Here is a 17,985-nt window from a genome sequence, read left to right as displayed (position 1 = left end):
GAAAGTGCACCTGCAAATGAAGAATTGTATAGGAAAATGGTGGGCAGCCTACTGTATCTAACAGCTACTAGACCAGACATAATGTATGCTGCTAGTTTGTTGGCTAGATTTATGCATTGTCCTACCTCTAAGCACTATGGTACTGCCAGGAGAGTTCTCAGATACATACAGGGAACAATAGACTATGGAATCAGATATGAGAAGGGTAGTTCTGCAGTTTTGATTGGTTATTGTGATAGTGACTGGGGAGGGGATGAAGATGACATGAAATCCACCTCAGGCTATGCTTTCTCTTTTGGCAGTGGGGTTTTCTCTTGGGCATCTGTGAAACAACAGAGTGTGGCTCTCTCAACAGCTGAGGCTGAGTACATGAGTGCCTCAGAAGCCACCACTCAAGCTGTTTGGTTGAGATTTGTTCTACAGGACTTTGGGGAAGAACAACTGGAACCTACTGTTTTGTTATGTGACAACACCTCTGCAATAGCAATGGCAAAAAATCATGTCTTCCACCAAAGGTCCAAGCATATCAAAAGGAAATTTCACTTCATTCGTGATACAATTCAAGAGGGGATAATTGAGCTGTTGTACTGCAAGAGTGAAGAACAACTTGCTGACATCTTCACAAAAGCATTGGCTAAGGATCGTTTCTGTTACTTGAGGGACAAGCTGGGAGTTATATCAGTTAGGGCCTTAGAAGGGGGTGTTAGAATTAAGGCTCCTAACTAATGTCCTAATTCAGTTTTGGTATGAATTAGTTTCTTAAATGTATAGAATAGTTTTAATTAAGCTGTTAGTGAATATAGCTGTCAATTGGACAGATGGCAGTGTCTTATAGGGCATTGCTTCTTTGGTGAGGTGGAGGTTATAGGCTCTCCTCCACATTTCTGTTGCAACAGCTAAAGGCCCACATTCATTGTACTGATGAATAGATATATATGAATATACTGCTCCAGAGCTTTTGGCGTGAGCTCCAGCAATTTCACAAAATATTCCCCTCCTCTCTCTTTGATTTTCTTTGCTAATTTCTCAAATCTCAACAGTTTTGAGCAATACATGTTAACATAGCATGAGATGGCTTCATATAAGGACTAAGGGTGACCGAACCGATTCACCATCAACGACTACCAAACCGGGATCAACGAAATGGGAAGATTAGCTGCTGCCATCGCCACCGACAAAGTCGGTTACCGGCTATTTCGGTGTCGGTCAGATTTGATAGGTAGCATTCGGTATCAGAGATAAAGAAAGAGAGAGGTAGGGGAGGCCGGAGCTGCGTGCCTGCGTGCATGCGTGAAAGGAAGCCTCAACGACGACGTTGCAGGTCTGGTGGAGCTCGCGAAGCTGGTGGACATCGAGGCCGGTGCTGCGCTTAGTCGGGCTTGGTTGCTGTTGAGGTGAGCTCGGGTGGTGACGTCGGCGTTGCTTGCACTTAAGGGTGGTGCCACCTGCGCAGTAGGAGCCGTTGAGCTTCGCCGGCTACAGGGAAGCTCGATAACGGAACAGAATTAAGGAGAGACTGAGAGAGAAGTGTTGGCTGGGTAACTTGCAAAACCAGCCTAAGTTAATGGTCTCATGGAAGTCGGTGGGAGAGAGAGGTGATGTTGGTGTAGATTTCGGTTTTGGCATTCCGACCGGTATGTGATATCTTATGATGTGTCCGATTCTAAATATAACGGTGCAGTTTGGTAAGCCTACCAATACCAAAAAATCACAGATTCGGTGTCGATCGGTTGGTCGGTATCTCAATTTTGTCGGGCAAAAATCCCACCCCTAATAAGACACACAAATCCTTAACAAATATTCCTTTGGTCCCCTTCCAAGCTAATCCCTTCCCACTGTTCCTCTCAGTCATTCCCCTATCAACGACTCTTCCAGTCCCTGCCTCGATTACCGTTTCACTTTTTTATCTTTTCACCCTTTCACTGCTGCGGTAAATAAACAGAAACCCTCACTCTGACTCCACTCTTTCTCTCTTGTTCAAAGTTCAAGGTTTTCCTGGCCAAAAAAAAAAAACAAAAAGTTCAAGGTTCAAAGTTCAAACCACCCGTCTGCTGCTAAGTACACTCCACTATGTAGTAAGTACACCCCACTCATCACTCCTCCCTATGTAAAACCAATCTCAAACACTTTCACAAATTCATTTTAAAAAATGCTTCCTTTCCGGAACCCCTATGAGTTGGAGAACTACTCGGTGGTCAACCCGATGGACGGTGCGGATTCCATCATGAGCTCCACCGCCAGATCAGCAGATAGCCACAAGGAAGCTGAGAGAAGACGCAGGCAGCGAATCAACGCCCACCTCTCCACCCTCCGTACTCTCCTCCCCAACACCACCAAAGTACGTATTAATGAATTAATGTACGATCGTGCTTCTCGTTAATTCGACTCAAATGCGAGGGCGTTATGGTAATTTTGATTTTTTTTGGTGTAGACAGACAAGGCGTCGTTGTTAGCGGAGGTGGTGCAACACGTGAAGGAGCTGAGGAGGCAGGCTGCTGACTTGGCGGCGCGACAGGAGGGGGGCTCATGTTGCGGCGGAAGCAGGGGATCGGAGCCCGAGCCCGAGCCGTGGCCGTTTCCGGGCGAGTCGGACGAGGCGACTCTGAGTTACTGCGGCGACGGCGAAGCGAAGCTGTTGAAGGCGACGGTGTGCTGCGAGGATAGACCGGGTTTGAACCGAGACTTGATCCAGGCGATCCGGTCGGTGCGGGCCAGAACGGTTCGGGCCGAGATGATGACTGTGGGTGGGCGGACCAAGAATGTGGTTGTGTTGCAATGGGCTGGTGGAGGTGGTGGGAAGGAGGAGATTATTGCCTTGAAGCGGGCTTTGAGGGCCGTGGTGGATAATCGGGCGGCCTCGGGTTCTGGGCTGGGCCAGTTGGTGTCGGGAAGTAAGCGGGCTCGGGTTTATGGGTCGGTTTTTGAGGAGGAGGATGACGATGACGGGTTTCTATTAAAGAATGCATGAGCAGTGCTTAGAAGTTAGAAACTTAGATCTAGAAAGTTTTTGAATTTTTTTTTTTGCATGAAAAAATTGTTAGAATTTTGAAGATTAAGCAAGTAGAAAAGGGAAGTGTAAGCACATTTTGGTTGGAATCATAGATTTGTGTATAGGATTTAGGAACCTGAATTATATGGACTAAAATGAGTGTTTTTGCCAAAACAAAATGGGTGTATCTGAGCTATTACAACGTGGTTTTTAGTGGAAATACTGGAGAGTTTCAATTTCAAGTGCTTACAAATCAGATGAGGACATTTGACAAGTGGTTTTTAATTATTTATCTAATATATTATGTAATAGGAAGTTTCAAGTACGGACGTTAAATGAGGACATTTGACTTATGTCTTACAATTCAATAATTGTAAGAGAATTCATTTTAGGTTATCTTTTAGCACCAAGTGGTTCTAAAGAAAATCCATCTTAAAATGAACACCCTCATTGAATCTCCTTATAAACCTTAAATAGTAAATTTTGAACCCAAAATGCTTAATCTTGACACCGAATTGATGTTATTTTGCACAAGCTTGTGTTCTTTTTTGCAAGACAAATTAGACTTGAAACCTTTTTTTTTTTGCCGGGAAATTAGACTTAGAACTTGAATTGGCAAAAAAGGCGTATGACTATTACTATAAGATAATAAGATATAGGTCTCATCTATAATGGGTGGTCACACTTTATAAAAGGATACTCCATAAGACATGGAGGACCATGAAAGGATGTCTGGCATTACTATCCATATCTCCATAACTTAAAAAGTGAGAAAAGGTATCTCAATTCTCAAGGAAAAATCGTTCGTAATTTTCATGATCTTGTAGGTCCAAGTGGGCCCCACCAATAACATGCTGCAAGTCTGGGATGACTACAGCTAGACTGGTTGGAATTGGTTGGAATTGGATAAGATGAATGCCTTTTTTCTGTATTGTATATTTGTATAATTTGTATTCACGTTTTCATTGTACTATTTCAAATACACAACTTTTAATTGTGTCTTCAACTCTTCAAGCTTAGCACTAAAAGCTCATCTATCTATCGGACGTACCAAACCAAATGTGAAGGCGGGGAACAGAGAGATGGTCTGGCCAATCCGTAAGTCTATCATCACAACCAACTTACCTGTATATTTCAGAACTAGATATGATCATGATCATGATCTTCTTCCAATTAATCTTTGATTTGTTAATTCTTCTCCATTACAGGCTCAAAAGCTCGCTGGATTATTCCAACAATGGCAGCTCTAAGACCTTCCTCACTCTGTAAGGACTCCTTTGGCTGCTCACCCTTTTCTGGTTTAAGTAATTTCCATCTGGGTCTTTACAGAAAACCCTCTGGTTCAAACCAGGTAGTTCTTTCAAGCTCTCAGTATTCATTTTCTCACCTAAAGTTTATTATAGAAATTCCCCACTGATTTTGTTGCTTCAATATATGAACCCTAGACAAATTCTGCACAAGTTGAAAGAACCCATTTGGGATTACTGCCTTCAGTCAAGTAAGTACAGTTTCTATCATTATTCTTTGATGATAATTATAGAGCAGTATCACACTTCTGAATTCCCAATTAATAGAAAATTAATCATTTTGGTTAAAGAAACTGTCAGCTTATTATGCTTGTGGTCTCACTTTAATTTTTTACCCACTTAATCTCTATTATTTTAGTTCCATGTTGAAGTTCCTAGTTTTAACCATCTTTTATCTTTCAAAGATTAATTGAAATTGTTATCATGCATTAAGGTGGATTTCATAAACAATCAGATTGGCTTTGATCCCCTTGATCTGCAATTAAAATGATCAGATTACATTTTAGCACAATTCTTATTGCAGACACAATTTCCTTTGAAATGATTTGTTCTTACAATATCTTGATAATCATTTCTTATGATTGTAGTAGTCTGTCTTAGAAAGAGGTAATTCATGAATAAGGAATCCCTTGCTGATAAATGATGATTCTATATTGAGTATTTGACACCTGTCCATGAGCAATTCTGTTACTTCTAGATATCTACAGCACTGCCTTACAAGTCTGTAGGTTTGATTGCTTTGGAAGAGCTGCACTTGTGTCATTTTGGATTTGATGCAATTAGATGGCAGAGTGTCCAATCTTTTCTTGAATTTAAATCTTATGCTGTAATTTTATATGATAGATCTAAAATAGTAACTACCAAGAGCTTCCACCATAACTGCTATAATCTCCTGGTTTTTCCATTTGTAGAAGACACCCAGTTTTAAGGTTGGACGCTTCAAGTGATTCCCTGGAACTTGGCCAAGAACCTACAAAATTCGAAGTGGAAAACCTGTCAGAGGCTAATAATGGGCTCGATTTGTTCAGTGAGATGAAAGAGAGGTTTCTGAGTTTTAAGAAGCACAAATTTTTGTAAGTAGCAGTTAAAGAGTCTTACAGAACTTGATTACATATTGGTCTGTGAGAGGTAATTATCCTTTTGAACAGGAAAGAGTCAGAGCATTTCCAAACTCTAGCTCAAGTACAAGCCCCAAAGGTAATTATATAAACTTGATTCTTATTTTATTCTTTATACTCTTAAAAGCCTTATCTAGCTAGGCTTCTGTTTTTGTAGCTTGTTTAAACACCTGCTTTTCTGTTCAGCTTCATTCTGTTATACATGAAATTGGACAGTTCCATATATAAAAAACTTACAAGTTCAAAACAGTTCATGGTGATTGCTTGTGCAGACTCTAGGGTATGTCCCTCTAACATCCTAGGCTTTCAACCTGGAGAAGCTTTCATGATCAGAAATGTTGCAAACCTTGTTCCCCCATTTGAGGTACTGGCTCTTCTGTATTCTATTCTTATTACCTCAAATCTAACACATCCACTAACTATCAAATCGTTGGGACCAACCTTTGTCTTTTGCAGAATGGAGCATCAGAAACTAATGCTGCCCTTGAGTTTGCTGTAAATACTCTTGAAGTAGGTCATTCTCTCCCTCCATGTATGTGTATAACTTAATTCTGTATTTTTTTAGTATTCCAAATGTCTTCTAAAGGCAAGATTGCTGATTCATCAAGGCAATAAATTGTGTTTTCCTGTCCTGACCAACGCATTGAAGCTATCCATATGCAAATTTGGGGTTAGGGAGTGAAATGAGTGTTAAAATTTACTTGTAGGAAATTGAGTTTTTTGTTTGTACAACATTTTTCAGTAAAGAAACCACATCTTGTCCTTAAGAATCTAATTGTTTATGGCTGACTTTAGGTTGACAATATATTTGTCATTGGCCACAGTAGCTGTGCAGGAATTCAGACCCTCATGAGAATGCAAGATGATGGTGATTCAAGGTATGGTAACAATTCCTTTCTTTCTCGTTACATGTTAGTTTCAGGTCATCAGTTTTCTTTAAATGTTACTTTCTTTCTCATTTTTCTTTCAGTAGCTTTACTCAGAGTTGGGTTATCAATGCAAAAGTTGCCAAATTAAGAACAATAGCTACTGCACCGCACCTTAGCTTTGATCAACAATGCAGACACTGCGAGAAGGTACTCCTTTCCACTTATACTCTTCTGAAGTTGTTTTTGATAACTCAGAGCCTGTTTAGTAACATTTGTTTTGGGTTTTCAACCTTATTTAAGTTAAAGAGATAGAGGGAAAATATTTGGTAGAATGAGAAAACACAAAGGAAGTGAATGCTTAATAAGTACTAATGATTTTGGTATCAAGCTTCTGATTTGGTTATTGGAAGAATGATAAAACAGAACATAGACCAAGCCTAAATGTGGTTATCCTTTGGCTACTAATTTGAGATTGTACTACAGGAATCAATCAATCGTTCATTATTGAATTTGCTGACATACCCTTGGATAGAAGACAAAGCAAAGAAAGAGTTGGTCTATGTTCATGGGGGATATTATGATTTCTTGAATTGTACATTTGATAAATGGACCCTTGATGTAAATGGTAGCAGCACTGTAAGAGGCAAATGCTTGGTCAAAGATAGAGAACTTTGGTGCTGAATTTCTTGCTTGTTGTTCCTCTGTTACAAATGTTGTTTCTGTTCTTTTTAATTATTATGTGCAACAAAACTAACTAGGCTCCTGAAATCACTTTCTCCTGCTTCTATGTACAGCAAGTTTGACTGCAGGACAGATTGACTGCATCCTCTTTCTGTGGGGGTTAATGAAACTCAAAATGACGGGACACGTTCTTAAGCCGCCTCCACATTTCAGGAGTTGTTGGAGGTTAAATTGAATCAAATTACGTAGGATGATTTTGATTTGGTCGGTTTGGTCGATTAAATATTGGGGTCATCCATAGAGGAGTTCGGCCATAATGCGGACACCCCGCACACTATACATCTAGATCCAATGACTTCAAATTTAGAGTGCGTTAATTATAAGGTGCTGACAAAATTTTAATCTAACCAAAATCACCAAAACCAAATAATTTATTTACAGTTCACATTCCATTAACTTTAAGATACTCACAACCCAATTAAAAGCACTTAAGGTCACAAATTTAATTTTAAGGTAATATCAACCAACCAATAACCACAAATTTAATTTTCAACTTATCCACGCCACACACACACAGCAGGGGGTTTGATTAGGTTGAACCACACACACACAGAGTTTCATTTTTCATTGCAGTTTCAGTTTCACTCATAGTTTCAGTTATGGAGAACACGTTTATAAAATCATAGTTTTAGTTGTCTGATGCAGTTAACAAACTCAAAAAATCGCATTTTAAGTTCATTTTTAAATTTCAGTTCACAATTTCAGTTCGTAATTTCAATATTTGTTTCACTCAAAAACACCCAAAATCACTCTCTGAAGCTGAAATTAAAGGTAACCCAAAATGGGTTTCTAAACCCTAAATTTCAATTTCTCAAATACTCAAAATTAAATTAACAAATGTATAAGGGAAATGAAGCCCATAAGAAGAGGAGACAAACCTATTAAAAACCAAGATGATCGGAGGTCGGAGTTGGCCAGAATCCGACGAGGAAGCCGACGGTGTCACTCTCTTTTCTCGCATCGATTTGCTACAGGTGGTGGCCAACCGGCAACAGGGAGGGGTGGGTTGAGTCAGTGTCGATGTAGGGAGCACATCGGTGGTCTACATTCGTCGGGGGAGGGCTGGAGCAAGAAGCTCGGTGTGGATCAAGAGAGAGAGAGAGAAAAAAAAAATATATATATTTTTTAATATCATAACTTATAAAAGTGACCTTATTATTAAATTTGAACAATATGAATAATAGAGGTTAAATAGAATGCTTGTCATGCTAGAATAATTAATTTTAAAATTTATATAATAAGAATTTGTCATATCCGAAAGTTAGAAATACATTTGTATCACATACGATATTAAAAATTTTCCACTAAGAGACGCATCTCTGTACCAGAAGTCAAATCTAGTGGTCGTGGTAGTCAGATCTAGTCATGCTAATTTTTAAATAGCAATTAAAGTTTTTTTGCTCTTTTAAAAATTTAATTAATAAAAGAATGAATAACTGTAAACTGTAAGACTGTAACTTTCTATGAGTGAGTGATTTTTGGCTCCAAATAAAACCACTTTTCCTTTTTTATCGTTTATGCATAAAACATTAAAATTTAAAACTAAGCTAAGAGCAATCGGGGCTTTTCAACGGAGGTCGAGGTCGAGGTCGAGCAACACCCAATTCCGACACGCAGAGAAGCCATGATCTCGCAGTTCTTCGTGCTCTCGCAGCGTGGCGACAACATCGTCTTCCGCGACTGTCAGTCTCTTCCTCTATCTCTCTCTCTACGGATCCAATCTCTAATCCCTTTTTAACTTCAATAACTCAGATTTTAGCTTCCCGATCTGAATTGATTAGAAACTCAGCTCTTGTGTACTTCAATCATCGTTTAGATCGCTTGTTACTTTGGTACTTCAAATTGACACTAAAACACTGTTTTATTCAGCTCTAGACTCTAGGGGTATTCCATAGGTGTTAAGATTGCATACCCTTATATTTAGAAACCTGATTTCGAGCTCTAGTTTTGAAGAATTTAATGCCATTGTTGATTTTTAGAGATGGGTATGGTGAGATGTAGAGAAACAAGTCTAAATAAGCATTGAAAAAATCTGTTCTGATTGCGTTTAGTGATGGAAAATGTTTGTTGATGCATAACTTTGTTAATGTAGATCGCGGGGAAGTGCCAAAAGGAACCGCGGAGATATTTTTCCGGAAGGTGAAGTTCTGGAAAGAAGATGGGCAAGAGGAAGCACCCCCTGTCTTTGTAGGTATTATCTTACTGAGGAATGTCCAGCAGTGTCTTTATATTTTTTCAACTAGAAAACTCCAGCTGATGGGTTAATTTCCCTTTAATATGGGGAACTGTACATTGGTTTCCAAGTCTGCAATGTACCCAGAAAGTGGTTCATTGGATATGATGATATCACTATTTGATACTTCCTTCTTTTGCTGTTGCTTTGTTACATTAGTTCTTGTAATGGTTCGCAATAAATCCGACTTATGTTATGTGATTGAGTATGCCTATCTGGTATCTTGTACTGACCTTTTCTGGTTACATTTTCTTTTCTTGATCGATAGAACGTGGATGGTGTCAACTACTTTCATGTGAAGGTTGTTGGACTCTTGTTTGTTGCGACCACAAGAGCTAACGTATCCCCATCTCTTGTCTTGGAACTTTTACAAAGAATTGCCCGTGTAATCAAAGATTATGTTGGGGTTCTCAATGAAGATTCTTTAAGGAAGAATTTTGTGCTTGTGTACGAATTGCTTGATGAAGTCATGGTAAGCTTCTCTCATAATGTTCAACGTATTTAGTGGTAGTTACTGAGCATATATGAATTCCTGCTTTTTTCATCATAATGTGTTAAAATATTATTAAAAAAAATCATCATAATATGCCAAAGTAAATTTACTATTAGATTGAAAAATTAAAATGTCATCCTTTCTCCTTGAACATTCTTTTCCCTGATGGTTGCCCCCCCCTCCCCTCTGCCGGGGGATATATTCGTACGCTTATCCAAATGACTAGTGTTTTTAAAGGACAGTTTTAATTACAATTGCTCAAACCTAAGTTTAGCATATATAAATCAATCGGATTATTTTAGATCGGAATGCAGTACTAGTCTTTCTTTTGAGAAGTGTTATAATTTTATATTCTCAAATATGTTGATAATTGTGATACTTACATTCAAGATAAAAATACTTTCTGTTGTTCTTGATCCATGCCAATTCAAAATATATTGACTTACAGGTGACTTGACTGTGGTGTTTTCCTTTCAGGATTTTGGTTTTGTGCAAACAACATCAACTGAACTGTTGAAGTCTTATATATTTAATGAGCCAATTGTTATTGATGCTGCACGGTTATCATCTGTTGGCCCTACTGGCCTTTTTATGGTATGATGCCATCTATTGATTAATTACATTATCAAATAAATGTTGCTTAAGTGGAATATTATTTTAATTGTTGACTTAGTAGTATATTAGATATTGATTCCCAAAATTGATGCATGCAGCAAGGGACAAAGAGAATGCCTGGAACAGCTGTCACAAAATCTGTTGTTGCAAATGAGCCTGGGGGTAGGAAGAGGGAGGAGATTTTTGTGGATATAATCGAGAAGATCAGTGTCACTTTTAGCTCTAGTGTGGGTATATGTGTCTTCAATTGACTATTATGTGTAACCAATATTTCCTGACTGTTATATAAGCATCGAAATATAATAAATTATAATAGTACAGATGATAGTAAGTTCTCATAGTTTCTAATCAAGCAAAATTTGATGTCTATCATACCCAAGCACCATTATATGAACTTCTTGAGTTTGATATGGAAATCTACACGCCTTACGTCTTTTTTAATGTCATATAGCATGTTCAGCGGTCCTTCTGAATGAAATGATTGTTTCTCTGGTATTTGACTTCATTCTGGTGTTCTTGCAATCCATGATGACTGCTTATTTCTTAACCCCGCATTTGATTTCAAGTAATTTCTTTCCTGAACTTTTTATGAATTCTGAAATTCCACTCATTTGGTTCTTAAAAGATAATATAAATTATGTTTTAGATCAACCATACACAATGTATACATCCAATCTCATGCTTGATCTCTGGCATAGGACAGATTGAAATCTGACTACAATTGCTTATGTGGTAGGATTTTGACTTGAAAGATTAGGAGAGGCATAGAGTGGTTGATATATGAAGAAAACAGGTCTCTTGGAAGAAGCTAATTTTAGGAATTTTGAACTTTTTGATGGGCTATTTGAGGGAAAACATTGTGGATGAACTTAGAGCTTTTAGGGTTCAATAAGGACAGGTAATTGCTATGGCCCTCTGAAGATGAAAGGAATGTAAATTTAGGGCTATTTAGGGATTGTTAATGGTTACTCGTTAACAGCCTTTGGGTTGCGTTGGAAGGTTTAGCTGCGTTTTTGTGGGGGAATGGACTAGGGTTTTAGAACAGGGTTTTTGGAATAAAAGAAGTAGAAGTCAAGACTTGTTATAAATTGTAAACTATAGCAAGGATGCAGAAATTGCATGAAGCAGAGATTCAGATAAAAAAAAAAAAAAACTAGAGAGAAGGAATTGCACTCGGAAATTCTGCTTTAAACAAAATTAAATAGTCTTATTGTAATCCATTAGCATTTATAAGTATGCATATATGCTTATACTGAAGTTTACCTTTCCCTAATAGGACTAAGTCGGAAGTACAAACAATTTAAGATCCATGGCGCACAGTTTGAAGAGCTGAACATTTAAATAAACACTATTATCCAAGTAAATCATCTGGGGCACTCATGTCTAGACCAAAAATTCTTCTTTGAGGTTTTAGCACTAGTAGCTTTAGCCTTAAACTTCTATAAAGGATAATTATTTGCTAACTGATCAAGTGGCACTGCATCAATCTTCTAAATATGCCTGTGGTACACAAATTTTAATGCATATTCTTTGGACTTCATTCTTGACTAATTCCCAAACTTATCTATATTTATTCAGTATGGCGTCAGTACTATATTGCCAATAAGCTCTACATCATTGTTATATTATTATTAGTTAATTTAGTGATGTTATACAGGGGTACATACTGACTTCTGAGATTGATGGCACCATTCAAATGAAGAGTTATCTCACTGGTAATCCAGAAATCCGATTAGCTCTTAATGAGGACCTGAACATAGGAAGAGGTGGAAGATCGGGCTATGGTACTTCTCTGACATGTCACCACACTGCCATTATGCCTTACAAGTTTACTACTATATTTTGGAAATTAATATTTTTGTGCTTATGGTGCCATGAAGTTGTTTGTGCATTATGGTCAAGTATGACTGTATGATCTGATTTTAAGTTTGGGGTTTTGAGAACAATAATGCCCTTTCAAAATATGTAGTTCTTAGATTGATAATCTAAAAAAGGCTTGATATTCTATGCCCTTAACGGAGGTAATTTTGTAGGTCCTGAAATAGTTCAAGTTTTTACTTCTCCCAAGAAAAAATCTCTCTCTCTCTCTCTCTCTCTTATGTTTTGAACTATATGATATTATTGGCTACAATCAACTATAATGCATTGGCTTAGCTTTTCTTATTTACTAAATGCTTCTTGAGATTCTTGTCAAACTTCAATGCGGTCCTATCACAATCTGAAATGTTGATTTCTGTGACAGACTATAGGAGTTCGTTTGGCTCAGGAGCAGTGATACTTGATGATTGTAATTTTCATGAATCTGTACGTCTTGATAATTTTGAAGTAGACAAAACTCTGAGCCTGGTAAGTGAAAATGAGCCAGATTATTCTTGTACGGAAAAAAGAAACTCAATTAATTTGATATTTGTTGTTTAAAAATGATTAAATGGTTGCTTCATGCTACCAATTGTAGGTACCCCCAGATGGTGAATTTCCTGTCATGAACTACCGAATGACTCAGGAGTTCAAGCCTCCCTTTCGTATTAATGCTTTAATTGAAGAAGCAGGAGCGCTTAAGGTGAATATTGTTTTATAATTTAGTTAATGGTTTAAGATTGTGAACTTAAGAAATAAAAACATATTCCAGATGATAAAGAACTAGATTTTGTTCAAGAAATTGAGTGCCTTGGCCTTACACTATGCCACTATGGTGACCTTTGTGGAATCTGTATTTTGACTCATACATTATGATATAAAGAGTTGGTGAATGTTATAAATTACGGTATGAATGAGAGTCATTAAATGTTCTCATAAAAAGAGTCATTAAATGTTATTAAGTTTGAATGCAGTATGGTCAAAATATTACTTATTTTCATAATTTAGAGATTTTGTTCTGCTGAAAATTATAGTTTGGAATTGCCATTGTAGGCTGAAGTGATTCTGAAATTATATGCTGAGTTCCCATCAAACATTACTGCAAACACAGTTGCTGTACAAATGCCACTACCTAAATATACTATGAGGTAATTTATTTATTATTTATTGAAAAAATATTGGGTATTATTTCATAAGATCCCTTTACATTTGATATGGTGAAAAGACAAGTGTTTTGCATGGCTCTTGATCTATTGACTAGATACTAAATTTCATTATTTCTAGGTAGTTTGTTTTGTTGAAATTTTAGTTTGAGAAAGTTTATTAGCCATTGTTCTTGGGTTTGTAATCTGTTCAGGAAAAATTTGCCAATGTTGATATGAATAATTAAAAAAAAAAAAAAAAACTTTGTTGAATTGGTTGGGAGTTTACTTTTACTTGTAGTTGTTGGATATAAATCCCTTCAATCACGAGAAATAATGATAGAAACGAGAAAAATAAAGGAAAACCGAGATGACAATCACAAGGACACATACATCTTATCTACTTCTTAGGAGAGTACCCAATTTTACTATGAAGCATTTTGTGAACCCCTCCCAACGTTGGTGGAAGGGTTCACAAAATGCTCGATTGGGCTTATTCTTGTACCATCTTCACATAATCTACATCAAATGCAGTCCTAACTCCTGTGATTCTTTGATTCATAATGGACAATGCTTATATGTAGTTGCATTGAGTCACTTTCAGAAGTTGGCTCTAAAGAGGGACCTTGATTTGACCCCTTCTTCAACAAGATTTTCTTTTATCACCATCGTCTCAACTTTCGAAACTTATAAACATGCCACTTGAGTCTTTTCTATATCCGCAAACAAGGCTTGTCTCAGGTACTTGTTCTTCCATGCACATTGTTTTACAAAACCATTGAGGTTTGACTTTTGAGTATATCTAGTCATGGCACCTCCTACAAAATGATACAAACCACAACACTTAGGATCATATTGTCATGTGTGATTTTCATAACCCCTTACCTACAACCCTTGGAGTCTCATTGGCTTAAGGGTATTAATTTCTTTCACAACTTTACGACATATGCCACACCACCTAAAGCATGTAGCACTCATTAAATATACTAATTTTCACCATTCCCATACCCATAACACACTTGGACCCGTTATGCAGGGCTAATGACCTGTCTTTTTTTTTATTCTTTGAAACATATCAAAATATTTTTTCATGCAGCAAACATGAAATCTTGAACTTGAATCTAATTTATATTCACTTTGAGAATAAGTTTCACTTGTGGAGATTGGGAGAACATCTCCAAAATCTTCATAATTCACTACTACCATTGTAAATTGGCTATTCTTACCATCACCATCCTTGTTCTACACTGGACAATTTTGCTTTATGTGGCTCCAATCCCTACAATTGTAGCAGTTGCTTGCCCTTTTCATTGGCTTCTCTTTTGTTCCTACTACATCCTCAGATAGTTTGCCTTTTTGACTTTGTCCATGATCAACCAAAACTTAGTCCTGGCTATCTTCCTGGTTTGGTATCTTCCCCTTATCATTAGACAATAGAATTTACTCAACCTGCTCCATGTTCTTTGTATCTTTACCATATAATATGGTATTACCAATGTTCTCATACATATCAGGAAGCAAGATAGTAAAAGGGATTTTTTTTTTCTTAATCAATTTTTGCTAGTTGATATAGAATACTGTTTAACTTATTCATGTGTTGCATGAGATTTATACATGCTTCCATCTTGAGCCTGTTCCGCTTTTGTTTCATATTTAACTCGCAGTCAAATTCTTAGCAGACAAATTTTCTAATTTTAACCTTGGTATGGAATCTTCATTCATAACATTATTGATAAGGTTATCGGCAATACAAAGTCAAAGTGTGCTAACAAACCTAGATTCTTTATCTTTCCAATCATTTAGCATCCTTCTAGCATTTTTGCTAAGCTTTGTTGAGCTAGGATGTCCTTTACCCTTTTTCTGCTGTAGAGAAACCTTTGTTTCCATCAAACTGCCCAATCTTGAACTGTGAATACTCTCTCATGACTAAACTTGAAAAAAAATCCATGTTGAACCTCGCTTTGTCTCCATTATATGAAAAAGGTAAGAGTAGGGTTTTATTTTCACAGTATACCAGCATTAAGAGTCAAACAGGCATACCTTGCTACAAATTGCATTAGAGTGTCAATTTTTATCCACTGATTAAATGATTATTGTTGTTATTTCAGAGCCAGTTTTGAGTTGGAACCAGGAGCAGTTGGACAAACAACAGATTTCAAGGAAGCAAATAAGAGACTTGAATGGGGTTTAAAGAAGGTAATAATTTCTGATCAATTATATTAGTGTTTTCATTAATGAGTAATTAAGTAGCCATTTAAGCAGGGGCAAACTTTGACCCTTTAATGTGTCTACCAAACTGATAAGTGCAATGCGCAACAGATTGTTGGTGGATCTGAACATACACTGCGTGCCAGGCTGACGTTTTCGCAGGAATCACATGGTATGATTCTATCATTGATTTACTCTGGGTTTAGTATCTCCCTTGATGGCTTTCATTCAGATCAATTTGTTATGTACATCTCATTATTTTTCTCTTTCTTTTTTCTTTTTCTTTTTTAAAATTTTTGTATAAACATCTCATTATCTTCATGTAATGCTCAATGCAGGAAATATCACAAAAGAGGCTGGTCCAGTTAGCATGACATTTACAATACCCATGTATAATGCTTCAAAACTTCAGGTAAGCCATTGCCAAAAGTTTGGTACAAACCTCTATAAAACCTTGCAATGGATGTAGTTTATATGGTTAAAATCACTCTTCTCTGCACTTGTTCTTGTGTATACGATGATGACGGTTCCTTTTGAATCCTTTCCTGTTATGCTGTTGCTATGTGTGTCCTGTTTGCTGGCTTGTGTTCTATGAGTTGAGTCTGGCTGCTGCTAGCCCATCACAATATTAGTTTCCAAACACCCCTTGTCCTTAGTATTCGATGTCATTTCTGGTGATGAGAGATATCCATTGTGTAATGGAACAGGCCAGTAATAATGCTGGATATGCAGAGCTGTCACAGCCTTTTAGCATTACTGGCCCCAGCCCTTTAGACACTATACGCTTAGTTCTCTTTTTATTTATTTATTTTTTGGGGAGGTCTGGACAGGGTAAGGAATAGGTTACTTCATAAATGCTTGCTTGTGTTTGGTTAGGCAAGGGGCGTTCAGAATCCTGCATCATGTTTATTGTTGGGACTAACAAGACAAACTTTTCATGGAATTGCTGAGTTGGAAAGCTGACTGTGTTGTTTATCTCCCTCTCTTGCTTATGAATTGCTGAGTTCAATTTTATTTTGGTGCAGGTAAAGTACTTGCAGATAGCAAAGAAATCTGTAACTTATAATCCATATCGGTGGGTAAGATATGTTACCCTCGCCAATTCATACGTTGCTCGTTTATGATGCAATAAAGCTTCATATGTTCTGCTATTTTGTGGTGAAGGAATGGATGGGAAAAAAAGAGGGATTCTAGTTGTAAGATATCTAATGAAACCGTTGCGCTCTATTCTTTTCTGGTGGGCTTCGATATGGATATTTGTCTATTCTTTTCAGTGATGTCATTGCTTTACTACATTAGATTATACCGTTGAATTCTTTTATTTTGTAGTATTGAATTATGGATTGCTCCTTGTGTAGTGGCGGTTTGTTAACTACATAAAATGCACCCAAATTGCAGTGGATGGTTTTTTTTGTTGGGTTGAAGTATGTTATTTAAGGAAAAAAAAAAAAACCGTTCAGAATATTTTGTAGTAAAGACGATGGTATAGTTTCAATCTCTGCCATATCTGGCAAGTCCATGCACCAAACTCCAACCTGCTTAGCCACCAAACAGAAAAAGGAAAAGGCTTGCTTTTGACATTTGTTGTAATGGTGGTTAAACAGTTCAGCTAACAGCAGTGCTTTACCTTACCTTTCCTAAATCTTCTGACTATTGCATTTATAGTGAGAATTTGTTTTTAACAAGAAGCAAGCCTTGCATAAAAACCAATCACATAGAAATTAATAACCTTCTTCAGAAACTCATCTTTTCATTTCACAAACTCTTAAAAATTGCCTTTCAATTAGCTCAGAGATGGCCGGCTAAGTACCAAATTCACCTATCTTGTTGCAGCTGGTCATCCATGGGAAGGGTTTAGGGTTTAGACGTCAATGAAATATCATATAATAGGCACGAATCAAAATTGAAAGGGAATTGCGATCATCTCTCACAAATGCTTGTGAGTCCCACATTATTTTTGTGACAGATGATCAAATGGAAAAATTATAAGGTATAATCGATACACCGTTATGTGGTGTAACCAATCTAACATGTAAAAATATTATTAGACAATATATTTATATTAGTATAGTATAAATGTATAATATTAATAATATTCAGTTGAATTAGTTACACCACGTGACGGTATATCGGTTACACAAATTAATTTTTCAATCAAATAATCATTGCGATGCAAATACTTGTGGGTCCCACATTATTTCTGTGAGAGATGAGTGTAACTGTAATCCTCCTCACAAAAGTCTCCATAGAATAATTGCACTACCATTCTAGTCGTCCAATGCCACCACCATGGATTGATCAAAAGGCAAAGCAAGAGGTGGGTAAAACGTTAAAATCGTGAAGTAAATTTTTCTTTTTGAAATGGGAAAACTTGCATTATTAGTATGAATACCACCACTAAATGTTGAGGAGC

General features: G+C 37.1%; 3 protein-coding genes across 4 annotated transcripts; all 3 read left to right on the top strand.

The window, feature by feature from the left end:
• The first annotated feature begins 1,502 nt into the window (after positions 1–1,502).
• On the top strand, positions 1,503–2,968 carry LOC147285230 (transcription factor bHLH30-like). The gene is made up of 2 exons (XM_086245779.1): positions 1,503–2,338; positions 2,432–2,968. Exons 1-2 carry the CDS (start codon positions 2,150–2,152, stop codon positions 2,966–2,968), a joined length of 726 nt encoding a protein of 241 aa, XP_086101905.1. The 5' UTR covers positions 1,503–2,149.
• Positions 2,969–3,865: 897 nt separating this feature from the next.
• On the top strand, positions 3,866–7,033 carry LOC147285229 (beta carbonic anhydrase 5, chloroplastic-like). Of its 2 annotated transcripts, none has more exons than XM_086243553.1 (11): positions 3,866–3,884; positions 4,010–4,087; positions 4,198–4,340; positions 4,435–4,487; positions 5,208–5,369; positions 5,445–5,493; positions 5,665–5,778; positions 5,871–5,924; positions 6,210–6,292; positions 6,388–6,490; positions 6,767–7,033. In XM_086243553.1, exons 2-11 carry the CDS (start codon positions 4,072–4,074, stop codon positions 6,962–6,964), a joined length of 975 nt encoding a protein of 324 aa, XP_086099679.1. In that variant the 5' UTR covers positions 3,866–3,884; positions 4,010–4,071; the 3' UTR covers positions 6,965–7,033. The 2 variants fall into 2 exon arrangements, with proteins under 2 accessions (XP_086099679.1, XP_086099678.1); XM_086243552.1 differs by having other exon boundaries at positions 6,385–6,490; positions 6,767–6,972.
• Positions 7,034–8,562: 1,529 nt separating this feature from the next.
• LOC147285228 (Clathrin adaptor complexes medium subunit family protein) lies at positions 8,563–16,984 on the top strand. Its single transcript, XM_086243443.1, has 13 exons — positions 8,563–8,706; positions 9,117–9,211; positions 9,526–9,729; positions 10,228–10,344; positions 10,464–10,592; positions 12,023–12,149; positions 12,608–12,711; positions 12,821–12,925; positions 13,276–13,370; positions 15,473–15,560; positions 15,684–15,744; positions 15,911–15,984; positions 16,598–16,984. Exons 1-13 carry the CDS (start codon positions 8,649–8,651, stop codon positions 16,694–16,696), a joined length of 1,356 nt encoding a protein of 451 aa, XP_086099569.1. The 5' UTR covers positions 8,563–8,648; the 3' UTR covers positions 16,697–16,984.
• Positions 16,985–17,985: the final 1,001 nt, after the last annotated feature.

The sequence above is a fragment of the Dryas octopetala genome, chromosome 5 (assembly GCF_963921425.1).
Source record: "Dryas octopetala chromosome 5, drDryOcto1.1, whole genome shotgun sequence".
Taxonomy (NCBI): domain Eukaryota; kingdom Viridiplantae; phylum Streptophyta; class Magnoliopsida; order Rosales; family Rosaceae; genus Dryas; species Dryas octopetala.
This window is presented reverse-complemented; position numbering and strand designations above follow the sequence as displayed.

Bases quoted from the DNA above. Each gene is read 5' to 3' on its own strand.
- LOC147285230 (XM_086245779.1), top strand. From the start codon at position 2,150: ATGCTTCCTTTCCGGAACCCCTATGAGTTGGAGAACTACTCGGTGGTC. The intron at 2,339-2,431 runs GTACGTATTAAT...TTTTTGGTGTAG, and splicing joins TCCTCCCCAACACCACCAAA to ACAGACAAGGCGTCGTTGTT.
- LOC147285228 (XM_086243443.1), top strand. From the start codon at position 8,649: ATGATCTCGCAGTTCTTCGTGCTCTCGCAGCGTGGCGACAACATCGTC. The intron at 9,212-9,525 runs GTAGGTATTATC...CTTGATCGATAG, and splicing joins AGGAAGCACCCCCTGTCTTT to AACGTGGATGGTGTCAACTA. The intron at 12,150-12,607 runs GTACTTCTCTGA...TTTCTGTGACAG, and splicing joins AGGTGGAAGATCGGGCTATG to ACTATAGGAGTTCGTTTGGC.
- LOC147285229 (XM_086243552.1), top strand. The intron at 4,341-4,434 runs GTAGTTCTTTCA...TATGAACCCTAG, and splicing joins AACCCTCTGGTTCAAACCAG to ACAAATTCTGCACAAGTTGA. The intron at 6,491-6,766 runs GTACTCCTTTCC...ATTGTACTACAG, and splicing joins AATGCAGACACTGCGAGAAG to GAATCAATCAATCGTTCATT.